Consider the following 12,920-nt stretch of genomic DNA (forward strand, 5'->3'; position numbering starts at 1 on the left):
ACGGCAAGACAGAGACAAAAGAATGGGTGAGAAAAGAAAAAAGGTGCACAAGTAGGGGACAAATAATGATCGCTGGCACTGTCCTGACTGAGTTTTAATGCTGAGGAGACTAGACTACCACAACATGCCTATGTAGAATCTCAACAATAGAGAGGTAAATTCTGGGTAAAAGGATATAATCCAGACTTCTATTTCTTATTATTTACACACACATCACATATTTTAGTCTGGGAATCCAACCAAAAGTGCATCACAAAAAAAACATTCTAAAAGTCACACCTGTTTAAGAGTTTGTGAATAATCCTTCACAGATATCGTACCAGTTCCTGTGACATTTGAACAAACTACTGAGTGGTGTACATCTATGAAGAAACCACAGAGATTTGCCCATGCATTTTACAGGTGCTCCCCAATACAGATCATTAAAAATAAATATAATTCACCTTTTAAGGACAAAAAATACATTACAAAAATACATTTAAGGCAGCTGCTATACAGACTACTTGTAGAAAAAGCAAACATATCCAATAGCCTGAAACAAAGTCAACTCCACGTACTTAACTTAAAGCCCAAAGTTCTTTTCCTTATGCTGATTCAATTGTGCTCTATATTTCAGATACATATATTTGCTGAAGATTCTTGAGTTTTGTGGGTGGATATAAAATCACATGGGAATAACATAGGACAAGAAATAGACCAGTGTGTTTGTGTAGTAAGGTAATAATACAAGTCACAGTGCAAGTCAAGAGACAAAATATGCTGTTGGAAGAAAGGCACTCGAGGTACCTAAAAAGGGGAAAGATCAAGTTGCTTTGTAACATACGTTCAGGCTTTACAAAGACAATGTCTGAATATTTTGTTGTATTCAAGGGACGCAGTATGAAAAACATGGGACACCCAGGAAATCAATTCTGTACGGTCTTGATGTAGATATGTCCTTACGAGTACCGTGTAAGACTCACAAGGCAAAGAACCCCTTTCATTCAATCTATGAGGAAGTACAAGACAGTATAGCCATTGCAGTTGATTGCGTATCTTTGTCAAACTATCCCTTTTCCTTGGACATTAAGATGGGTTAAAAGAAATAGAAAAAATGAATCTCTATAACAACTTAGCATTCATCATGAGAGGAGAAAATATAGATACTATTTATTATATTGCTAACTATAAAAAAAATGTTGCAATGTTAAGAAGATGTAGTCCCTTGAATGTTATATATTTGTTTAATTATTTCAAGTCCCTGTTATTTAAACAGCAAACATTCTCCAAAGATATGTCGATTGGCCATGGATTGAAGTAAACATGATGTACAGTGGGGTCCGAAATGACTGACACCCTTGATAAAGATGAGCAAAAATGACTGTATAAAATAAACAACTCAAATACTGAGCTATATTGTATGCTCAAAAAATTAAAGAAATTACATTATTTCATACTAATACAAATTGCTCAGTGACAGAGATTTTGTTTAACAAGTAATACTTTTTTTCCTCAAAAAGGTTGGGATCAAAATGATTGACACCCCTGTTTTCAATACCTCATCTTGTTAGGATAACAGCACTGAGCCTTTTTCCCACAATGTTTTATTAGTTGGAGAACACATCGGGAGGGATATATTAGAACATTCTCCCATACAGCATTCTTCCAGATCCTTGATATCCTTTGTCTGTGCTTATGGACTGCTCTCTTCAATTAATATACAGGTTTTCAATGGGTTTCAAGTCCGGAGACTGAGAATGGCCATTTCAAAATGTTGATTTTGTGGTCAATAAATTCAGGAGTGTGCTTGGGGTTATTGTCTTGATGGAAGATCCACTTGCGGCCAAGAGGCAACCAGGTTTTGGCTAAAATGTCCTGGTACTGGGTAAAGACATGAAAATATAGCTCTTTGGCCACACACATTGGTGGGTTTGGCGTTGAAATTAGAATGCATGAGCAGAAAAGACCTCTATACGTATTATAAAATATGGTAGGGAATATTTTATGTTATGCAGCTATTTTGCTTCCACAGGTCCTGGGGCGCTTGTTAAGGTCAACGGCATCATGAACTTTACCCAGTGTCAGGACATGTGAGCCAAAACCTGGTTTCCACTGCCAGGAGGATCTGGAAGGACTCTGTATGGGGGAATGGTCTTAGATCCCTCCAAATGTGTTCTCCAACTCATAAAACATTTTAGAAAAAGGCTCAGTACCATTATCCTCACAAGGTGAGGTATTAAAATGCTATCAACAATAGGGGTGTCAATAATTTTGACCCCTACCTTTGAGAAAAAAAAGATTACTTGTTAAAACAAAATCTTTCTGAGCAATTGTATTAGTATAAAATCATATAATTTCCCCATTTTGTTGAGTGTACAATACAGCTCAGTATTTAAATTATTTATTTTATAGTCATTTTTGCTAATCTTTATCAAGGGTGTAAATCATTTAAGACCCAACTCCATGTTGCCCTCTATATAATGCAACAGTATAGCATAAACATTTTTACATTTCAATTGAGAAGACCTGAGGCTCGCTCAAAAAAGATCCTTCACAGATCTTCTGAATGGTCCCAACCCCAAAAGTTTATGAACAGTCTGGTGAAATTCATGATCGACTTGGTCGAAAAATGGAAAAAACCTGGGTAATGGCCCCACAAATTATAAAACATTAGACAAATAAACTCAGCAAAAAAAGAAAACGGCCCATTTCAGGACCCTGTCTTTCAAAGATAATTCGTAAAAATCCAAATAACTTCACCAAAAGAAAGATGCCCAGGATCCCTGCTCATCTGCGTGAACGTGCCTTAGGCATGCTGCAAGGAGGGATGAGGACTGTAGATGTGGCCAGGGAAATAAATTGCATTGTCCATACTGTGAGACGCCTAAGACAGCGCTACAGGGAGACAGGATGGACAGCTGATCGTCCTCGCAGTGGCAGACCACGTGTAACAACACCTGCACAGGATCAGTACATCCGAACATCACACCTGCAGAACAGGTACAGGATGGCAACAACAACTGCCCGAGTTACACCAGGAATGCACAATCTCTCCATCAGTGCTCTGACTGTCCGCAATAGGCTGAGAGAGGCTGGACTGAAGGCTTGTAGGCCTGTTGTAAGGCAGGTCCTCACCAGACATCACCGGCAACAACGTCGCCTATGGGCACAAACCCACCGTCGTTGGACCAGACAGGACTGGCAAAAGGTGCTCTTCACTGACAAGTCGTGGTTTTGTCTCACCAGGGGTGATTGTCGGATTTGCGTTTATCGTCGAAGGAATGAGCGTTACACCGAGGCCTGTACTCTGGAGCGGGATCGATTTGGAGGTGGAGGGTCCGTCATGGTCTGGGGCAGTGTGTCACAGCATCATCAGACTGAGCTTGTTGTCATTGCAGGCAATCTCAACGCGTTACAGGGAAGACATCCTCCTCCTTCATGTGGTACCCTTCCTGCAGGCTCATCCTGACATGACCCTCCAGCATGACAATGCCACCAGCCATACTGCTCGTTCTGTGCGTGATTTCCTGCAAGATAGGAATGTCAGTGTTCTGCCATGGCCAGCAAAGAGCCCGGATCTCAATCCCATTGAGCACGTCTGGGACCTGTTGGATCGGAGGGTGAGGGCTAGGGCCATTCCCTCCTGAAATGTCCGGGAACTTGCAGGTGCCTTGGTGGAAGAGTGGGGTAACATCTCACAGCAAGAACTGGCAAATCTGGTGCAGTCCATGAGGAGGAGATGCACTGCAGTACTTAATGCAGCTGGTACTGACTGTTACTTTAGATTTTGAACCCCCTTTGTTCAGTGACACATTATGTAGGTGGAACTTGTGCAGTTTATGTCTTCAGTTGTTGAATCTTGTTATGTTCATACAAATATTTACACATGTTAAGTTTGCTGAAAATAAACGCAGTTGACAGTGAGAGGACGTTTCTTTTTTTGCTGAGTTTATGTTGATGGAGCATTACAAAAAAAATACCAGAGGAAGCGCAAATCTATTGAGTTTTTGGGGATAGGGTCATTGGTCAATTCTGTTATCCACGCATGTTCCAGCGGTAGGAGAGAGGGAACATTTCTCCTGTACAAGGCCGAAGACTCACTCTCAAAGATCAGTTGGGTCATACAAAAATATTTTTTGGGGACTAAATTACATGACAAAAAAAAAATGCATAATCTGTTTTGTTCCATACGTAACATACAAAAAAGCTTTTCAGCACTTATTTGTTATGCAGCAAGCTTGTGCTTTAATCACCAAAATGGACTGATACAACAAACCCTTCAGTTTCCAGGAAATAAAGATATTTTGATGAGATTGTTGAATAAGCAATTATTTACCAGGGATTGCCAATTCCCAAGATGATATTGAATAATACATTTCGTACTTTATCTTTCCATACAGTTAGTGGACATGTCCCTGCTATATTTGGATACAATAGCATTTTGGCAGTTCAGAATTAAACAAAAACGTACATTTCATAATATGCAAAGGTCACCTCTTTTTAAAAGATAATTAAATGCATAAACTATGCCAGTTAAAAACATTTATTAACAAACAACTGTTTTATGCAACAGAAATGCACTTACTTTTGAAGACTAGGAAGACCTGAATGAATATCTTATCCTATAAAAGAAACACACTGCAGATATATTTTTGCGTGTTTGTTTTTGACAATGCAATATTATTGCAATTTCACATTTAGTGCTCACAGTTGACACTGACTCACAAATTTAACTCAATTACTGCACTGGATCTACACCATTTTAAAACTTTAAGATACCATGTGTGATCTGACTCCACTCTCTCTTGAGATGACCGTCTTTGTTGCCTGGGTCTTCCTCAGCAAGGCCCTAACCAGCCAGCTCTATAAGCAGTTTGCCTCATACTTCCAAAGCACATGGATGCTGCTTTACTTCCTTATTTTTTGCCTGAGGTTTTGTGTAAATGGGTCCATAGTTATTGGTCATGTAAGAGTGAGAATGGGGAAAGGGGAGGAAGGTATTGGGGATAACTGAAGGCTCTCCTGTTTTACCTATTTGATTTTTAACGACGATCAAACACCTCAATGTTTCCCCACTGTTAACAAATACTGACACTTTTTCAAAGCCCTGCCCCCCTCAGCTTTTTTGCTTATCTTTTGGTTTTACTTTGCTCTCAGTTAATGCCGTAGAAACGCGGTCTCTGTTCAGCACGCAGTCTTTAGACATCTCTAACCTGCATCCCCAGGAACAGAAGATAACCTAAGATACAACCCCCATGAGAGTTCCGAGGGGAACTGTTGCAGGCACGCACTGGTGTGATGTTATAAATTATCTTACTTTTACCATTACTACTGTTCTTTTCTATCCTTAAATTGGCAAGCCACCCTTTCACCCATGTTTGGGGTATGATAACCTACAGCATCCAATAGCAATATCAGACTTGGGCTGTAGATCTACTATTTACACAGTCTGAATATACATTGGAATCAAGTATGTATATAGATTGGCAATTTCGGTCACCTTTCAAAAGTGAAAGCTAAAGTCTTCTTTTTTATGTTGGGGGGGTTTTCAATCCAAGAGATGGAGTGTTAGTCTTTATTGTCCAAACTGTCGAGAAGAGCTTGCAAAGATTGCTGGGAAGGTTCTGAGGTTTTGCTGTTGTTGGTGCTGCTGTTGTCAATGTTTGTGTTCTCTTCCTGTTCCTCTTCTATCACCTCCTCTGTGCTGTTCGTGTTGGTGACCTTGTTCTCAGGTATGGTGTTAGTGTTGTTAGTACAGCTCTCATCCATGCTCATGTCAGTACACACAAGGTCAGTGGTAGCATTGGTTGTGGCCACTGTAGAGTTCACTGCACCGACTACTGCGGTGGCTTCCGTCACTTCCTCAGCGTTATTGACCTCAGCAACAGGTTCAACACTGCTGCCCACTGCAGTCTCGGTGCTGACCTCGGCAGCAGGCTCAACGCAGATGTCAACAGCAGCCTCAGCACTGACTCCTGCTACCTTGTCTGTGGCAACATCAGCTACAACAACCCTCGTCCCGGCTTCAACATTGGTGCTGTTCAGTGCTGTGACCTCGGCCTTTACCCCATCCACGGACTGGATATGGACTTCTGCTACAGCATGGGTGTTGATGGCGTCTACTGCATTTTCAGCTGGGACAAATGCATCCTTGGCCCCGATGTCTTCTGTGATGTCTTCTGTGAAGGCACCTGTACCCTCGGTCTCCACGGTTTGACCGAAATTGAAAGCCTGAATGAGGCGGACCAAGTGTCTGACCTTCTCCAACGAAACTTGCATTTCGTTCTGCCGAGACATGATGGTGTTTTTGGTCTCCATGCATTCCTATTTAGAGGGGAGGAAACAGGGTTGGGCATTTCAGAATAATGGACATAATAAATTAAGTCACTTAAATGAATCCAATAAATTAAGTGACTTAAAGGTAGACTCAGTGATATGACGTAAATGCAGAAAGTAATCAGCATATTGGGTAAATTTCCGCAACAACCAAGAGCGTTGAAGCGCGAGGTTCAACTTCATCACTGTTTTGGTCCGGTGGCTACCACGCAGTAACAGCGTGAAGCGAACCTGTGCACATGCACAGATACTGTGACTGTGTGAGAGCAAAGTCTTGCATCTCGCTTATCGAAATATCTGCGGTGCTGCTCATGGCAACGTTATTTCGCTGAGTCTACCTTTTAAAAGAACAGTTTCAAAATACAATAATGGCTTGTGGGGTCCCACAAGGCTCAATATTTAGACCGTTATTTTTTATATTTTACATCACTGCACCTCATCTGGTGTCAAATGTCTCCATTTGGTTACACAAATAGTTTTCAGTCAGATTAAGACTCCCAGGAACTAGTCTAAGCTATATCTTCGATTCACGGTGACACCTATACGTAGAATGTATGCACGCATGACTAAGTCGCTTTGGATAAAAGCGTCTGCTAAATTACATTTATTATGTTGGTTCCTGACAGATCCACATTTGCTTCTTAACAAGCCAGATAGCAAGCTAGATGTCTCCATCTCTGGCAATTTTTGAACAATCTCTAATTATAGCACTACTAAATGTATCTTTGGATGCGTTTCTATGACATTTAAAAAATGTATTTAACCTTTATTTAACTAGGCAAGTCAGTTAAGAACAAATTCTTATTTACAATGACGGTCTACACCGGCCAAACCCAGACGATGCTGGGCCAATTGTGCGCCGCCCTATGGGACTCCCAATCACGGATGGTTGTGATACAGCCTGGATATAACATGACACAAGCTAAGAGAGCATCAAAGCCTGGTAAGCAATAGGGGTAGTTACGTGAATTACCTAAGCCACACTATTATTCAAGATCTCAAATACTTCCATCTATTTCAGTACACCCATCTGAAAACAACTCGCTTATATGAAGGTGGTTTGCGGTTACTATGGAGCTTACCGTTATGGAGTTACTGAGTTGTTTGACCCCTTGTTCCAACTGTTCTCGCTCCAGTTTCAGCTCAGCACTCCACTTCATTAGTTTTTGTTTCTCCTCTTCTTTAGCTTTTAGGAAACAGAAACAACACACAGACAATGGTGAGACTTTAAAGAAATCTGGTTGTTTGAGATTCCAGTGAAGGAACTCTTTCATCTACCACCGCTTCAGCTGACTGAAACGGAGCCACACATTTGATGTTTGCCGAGGCACAAGGTCTTTAGTGTGCTATTCCTACCTTCTTTATAGGCGATATAGGAATGAACAATAGCCAATGTTCCTGGCCATTGAATTGAATCTTCTTTTTTCAATATCTGGAGAGAAGAGCACAGCTTTGTTGTATTGTGATTGCAAAGTCACGACATTACCTAGACGTGGAAGAGAACAATGCTGTGGTCATCCTTTGGCGATGTCACAAAGAACAAACAAAATGAATCAGATGGGAGTGTAAGATGCCATCCTCCACTAACAAAATGAAATGGGAAAGAATTACTTAAAACAATACTGAATCATGTTGAAGCGTTCAAAGGAAGGAACAGTCATATCGTCGTAATGTTTTCGCCTAGAAATAAGGACTAGCTGATGAAAGCCTGAGGGGAAAACTATGTCTCTGCCAATGTCAATAGATTATCCACTTAGAAAGAGTAGCCAAATTCTCAGATCTATACTACTGAACCACTGGACTGCTGGGCCAAGCCCCTCGATTGTCGGTGCTGCGTTTACCTGCTCATGACATTTGGGACAGATCCACATGCCTTTAGGAATGGTTTTCAGGGGTGGGTCCAGGCAGTCCAGGTGATAGACACAGGAGCATGTGTCACACATGAGCAACTGGCCACTGCGTTTGCACACAGTGCAGAAATCCTCATGGATGTCTCCCTGTCAGGATGAATTGCACCAATCAGTTTCACTGCCTGTCTAGGCCTGACCAATCACGTGTGCAGAGGCAGGGCAGAGGGGCCATGTGTGTTGATTTGAGGATCATCCAATCATATTACGGTTTCTGTGTTGTTTTAAAGATAACACTTAAATAAATAATGTGTGTAATTCCAACACTGAAATGGGAAAAGCCCATTCTAAAAGCCATTGTGGATACCATTCTGCATTTCCTATTTGAAAAATATAGTTTAAAGTATGTAATAAACTACTTTAATACTGCAGTATGTTTTTAATGGCATTTAAAAGAAGATCTAAACTAACTGATCCTACTTAAAAAGAAAATAGGTAAAGTAACAATTTCACACAGGCAGCATCACTTGTTCCTTTTTGAGAGTAGGGGGGAGTACTGAATTTGAGGCGAGGAGTACTGTTCACTTTGTAAGATTGCATCAAAAATGAAGGATCAGACAGTAGGGAGTAAATCAATAAAAACGTGTCTGTACTTGTCTAGGTCTTTAGACGTGAGGTACTGGGACATTTCAACTCCACCAAAGTATTTGTAACAGCCTGTGGACAATACCACCAATATAAAAAGGGAGGGGCAAGAGTAGGTGAAGTCAGTATGTTAGGATAGAGCCCCAGAAAGTCCAGGCTGCTGTGCTCTCTCCAGCTGCTACTTACATCCCCAGAGCTGGGGCTGGGCAGGGGGAGAGTGTGGTGGGGATGGACATGGAAGGGGAAGCTCCCCCCTGTGTTGGGCCACTCGGAGGCCGGGGAGGCAGTGAGACAGCTGGAGGGAGAGGTCGGGGTGTGGCTGCCCAGCTTCGGAACGCTGCTGTATTTGGGAGGGCGACCTGGGTGAAATGAGACAGACGAAAAACAAAAAGTGGGAAGGAAACAAACAAATAAACCGTCTGTCTGACATACCTTTGACAGGGGGTCCTCGTTGGCTAATGTGAAAAAGGGAGGGTGTTGAGTTGAGGGTGGAAGAGTAGGAGAAGCACAGAGAGCGGAGTTAGTGCACTAAAACTTACTACAAGCTCTACGCAGACGAAAGAGTGTTGCCATGTCCTTTTTCGTCACAAAAGGGGCGGCTCCTTGTAATACGCTCCAGCATGCAACATACTTTTTTACTACGTGGAAATTGAGACACGCCATTTCATTCCTTTCGCAGTCGTAGGGGCAGTGTTGTCGCTTGGTTCCTTGATCTTATCTATAGGCTATTCATCAAAGTAGACTATTTTTCATTGATAACCAAATATAATTTCAGCGACTATAAACAAAAAAAGAATCCACTCAAAAATGTATTTTGTTTAGAAGTAATAACTAGTGATTACAGGCTATTGTGAAATAGTAGAACCTGCTGTAGCCAACTAGCTAGCCATGTGCTTTTTTCTCCCAGACCAAAACATGATGACGTTCTATTTTTAAATGAAGGGAATGAATACACAAGTAGCATGTCAAACTGGGACAATGTTTAGGTTACACCAAGTACGAATATTTGCCAGGGCATATTTTTATATTATAAATCTGATTATTTCACATGGGGATGTGGGAAGCTAAAAAAGTTAGCTAGCTTGCTATGTTTTTAGCCAGCTAGACATGCTGCCAGCTAACTTATTCTAGCAAGGGAAGCCAACTCTTCCTTGCTTTCACAACATTTAAAGACAAGGCAAAAACTTTGCTATAGCCCCCTTGAATGGAAGTGGGACCGGCAAGGATTTTATGTTACCAAAAGCTGTCCTCTACTCCAAAAATCCCACTCCACTAGCGCTGTTGCGGTGACTGTATTACTGCCCTTACGAAAAAAGATTGCAATCAGAGTGCAGTATAACTGCAGTACAATGCAGTCTAACTGCAGTATGTTGCAAATACTGCGTCCAAAATAACACAGTTTTTTTTACTACAGTAATTTTGCAGTGTAATTGCAGTTACAGTGCAGTACACTGCAGTTATTCTGCAATTACTGTCTCCAAAATACCACAGTCGACTGAAGTTACTGCACTTTAAAAACGGCAATCTTTTTTTTTAAGGGCGCCACACTGGCAGTCATGAGTCATGACCGCAGTAAAATTCCACGTGATCGTTGAGTCACGGTAATCTCCTCTTATGCACCCTGGACATGCTTGGTAGTGCCCAACTTGCTAATGACCATCAGGTCGCTAATGGCCTGGTATTCAGAGCTCTATTGTCCCTTTAACCCAACTCACTGTGATTGATCAATTTGAAGAAAGAAGTTCAACAACAGGTTAAAACTTAGTGGAAAACAAGGTCGTTATGGATGTTGTTATAAAGCCCAAGCACGAAAAATAAAACCTGAATTAAAATAATGGGGGGTTTCCAACAGGTCAATCACAAGCTACCAGTAGTTCGCAGCCCACCTGTGAGTAGCTCGTCAAAAATGTAATTTTCACATGTTCTACCGCAAACTGTCATAAACAAATCTCACAAGTCTCAGACACCGCAAGCTCCCAGCTACTATCTAATCAACGCAACATTGTCCCACCCCTGGTTAGCCACTATTGGTTTAAAAAAATTATAATTAAGACAATATCTGCCAATTATTTTCAGGCAAAATTGCTTGTGTCGGTCTGTGTGGTGCGCCCGTTTGTCTATCACTCCGTGTGTAGCCAGTTGATGTTATAACCGTCTTGTGGGTTGACAGAAATACTTTCCCAAAAACCTTCTCAAATAAATATTAACCGCAAAGTAGGCTTACCTGGCAGAAGTATATCATGAGTAAGTATCATTTGTATCTATTAATTGCTATTTGCAAACTTTGCCATGAAATGAGAAGCAGTTGTACAGAACCATCGCTAGACCAGCACATTAGATGGCATATTACTCACTCGCTACATGCCCAATTAAAGGGCCAGATGAGCAATTAAAGGGGAATTACACTCACCAAAAATGTGTCATCAAATCAAAGTTTATTTGTCACGTGCGCCGAATACAACAGTGAAATGCTTACTTACAGGCCTGAACCAACAGGCCCAAAAATAGGTATTAGGTGAACAATCGATAAGGAAATAAAAAACAACAGTAAAAAGACAGTGAATAATAACAGTAGCGAGGCTATATACAGTAGCAAGGCTATAACAGTAGCGAGGCTATATACAGACACCGGTTATCAAGGCGAGACCCAGATGCAGACACAGGAGGCAGATGGTTGGGGTCTTACTTTGATAAATAATCCAAAGGGGTAGGCAAGAGAATGGTCGTGGACAGGCAAAAAGGTCAAAACCAGATCAAAGTCCAGGTGGTACAGAGTGGCAAACCCAAGAAACCGTTGCAACTGCACCCTGGACGTTGGTTGAGGCCAATCCACCACTGCTTTCACCTTTCCAGGATCCATCTGAACATTGCCCTCAGCAATGACATATCCCAGAAAGGTGATTGTAGAGCGGTGGAACTCACACTTCTCGGCTTTCACGAACAGTTGATTCTCCAGGAGGCGCTGAAGGACCTATCTGACATCAAGAACATGTTCTTGGGCAGATTGGGAAATAAACAGGATGTTGTCAAGGTACACGAACACAAACTGGTTTAGCATGTCCCGAAGCAGATCATTGACCAAAGCCTGGAAAACAGCGGGGGTGTTGGTGAGTCCAAACGGCATGACCTGGTACTCATAATGTCCACTGGCTGTGTTGAAAGCTGTCTCTAATCATCCCTCTCGCGTATCCGAACCAGATGGCAGGCATTTTGAAGGTCCAACTTGGAAAATATGGTTGCCACCTGGAGAGGTTCAAACGCCGAGGAGAGGAGAGGTAGGGTGTAACGATTCTTGACAGTAATGTCATTAAGTCCCCGGTAGTCAATGCACGGACGCAGGGTCATGTCCTTCTTCTCCACAAAGGAAAACCCTGCGCCGGCAGGAGATGCAGACGAATGGACGGCCCCAGTGGCCAGAGACTCCTCTATGTACTCCTCCATAGCTTTGGTCTCTGGTCCAGACAGAGAATACAATCGACCCCAACGTGGTGTACTGCTTGGGAGAAGATCAATGGCACAATCATAAGGACGGTGCGGGGGAAGGGAATTAGCATGTGCCTTACTGAATACTTCCAGGAGGTCATGGCATTCTGTGAGGAGAGCAGAGACATCCACAGTCTTGCTAACATCCAGAGAAAGATGACTTGAGGAAGGCTGTGCTGCTTGAATGGAGTGGGAATGGCAAAATGGGCTCCAACCCACGATGAAGCTTGTGGTCCAATCAATCATCGGATTGTGCTTTTGAAGCTAGGAAAATCCCAAAACAACCGGAACATGGGGAGATGCAATGAGGAACTGTATTGTCTCACTGTGGTTACCAGAAACCTGTAATTGAACGGGCACAGTACTATGGGTGACTTCCCCTATAGAGCGGCCATCCAGTTCCCTAGCATCCATGGTCACAGAGAGAGGCTGAGTGGGAATACCAAGCTCTGAAGCTATCGTGGCATCCATAAGACATTCATCAGCCCCAGAGTCAATGAGCACTCGGAGAGACTTAGATTGGTCTCCCAACAGCACAAGAGCAAAAAGGGGTGTGCGTGTGATGGTAATTAGGGAACTCCCAGTCTGACTCACCATAGTACTGGTACCCACTAGAGACAAGGGTTTCCT

At 42.2% G+C, this 12,920-nt stretch overlaps 1 protein-coding gene across 1 annotated transcript in view; it reads right to left on the reverse strand.

The window, feature by feature from the left end:
* Positions 1-3,708: 3,708 nt before the first annotated feature.
* LOC120054201 (PHD finger protein 21A-like) overlaps positions 3,709-12,920 on the reverse strand; it is a 100,032-nt gene continuing 90,820 nt past the window's right edge. Inside the window, exons 13-17 of the mRNA XM_039001657.1 lie at positions 8,994-9,166; positions 8,157-8,312; positions 7,672-7,747; positions 7,398-7,501; positions 3,709-6,303 (exon numbers count right to left, since the gene is read on the reverse strand). Of these exons, the coding sequence (XP_038857585.1) occupies positions 5,548-6,303; positions 7,398-7,501; positions 7,672-7,747; positions 8,157-8,312; positions 8,994-9,166 (1,265 nt within the window). The 3' untranslated portion in view covers positions 3,709-5,547. The remainder of the gene's footprint in view (positions 6,304-7,397; positions 7,502-7,671; positions 7,748-8,156; positions 8,313-8,993; positions 9,167-12,920) is intronic.

The sequence above is a fragment of the Salvelinus namaycush genome, chromosome 9, assembly GCF_016432855.1.
Source record: "Salvelinus namaycush isolate Seneca chromosome 9, SaNama_1.0, whole genome shotgun sequence".
Taxonomy (NCBI): Eukaryota; Metazoa; Chordata; class Actinopteri; order Salmoniformes; family Salmonidae; genus Salvelinus; species Salvelinus namaycush.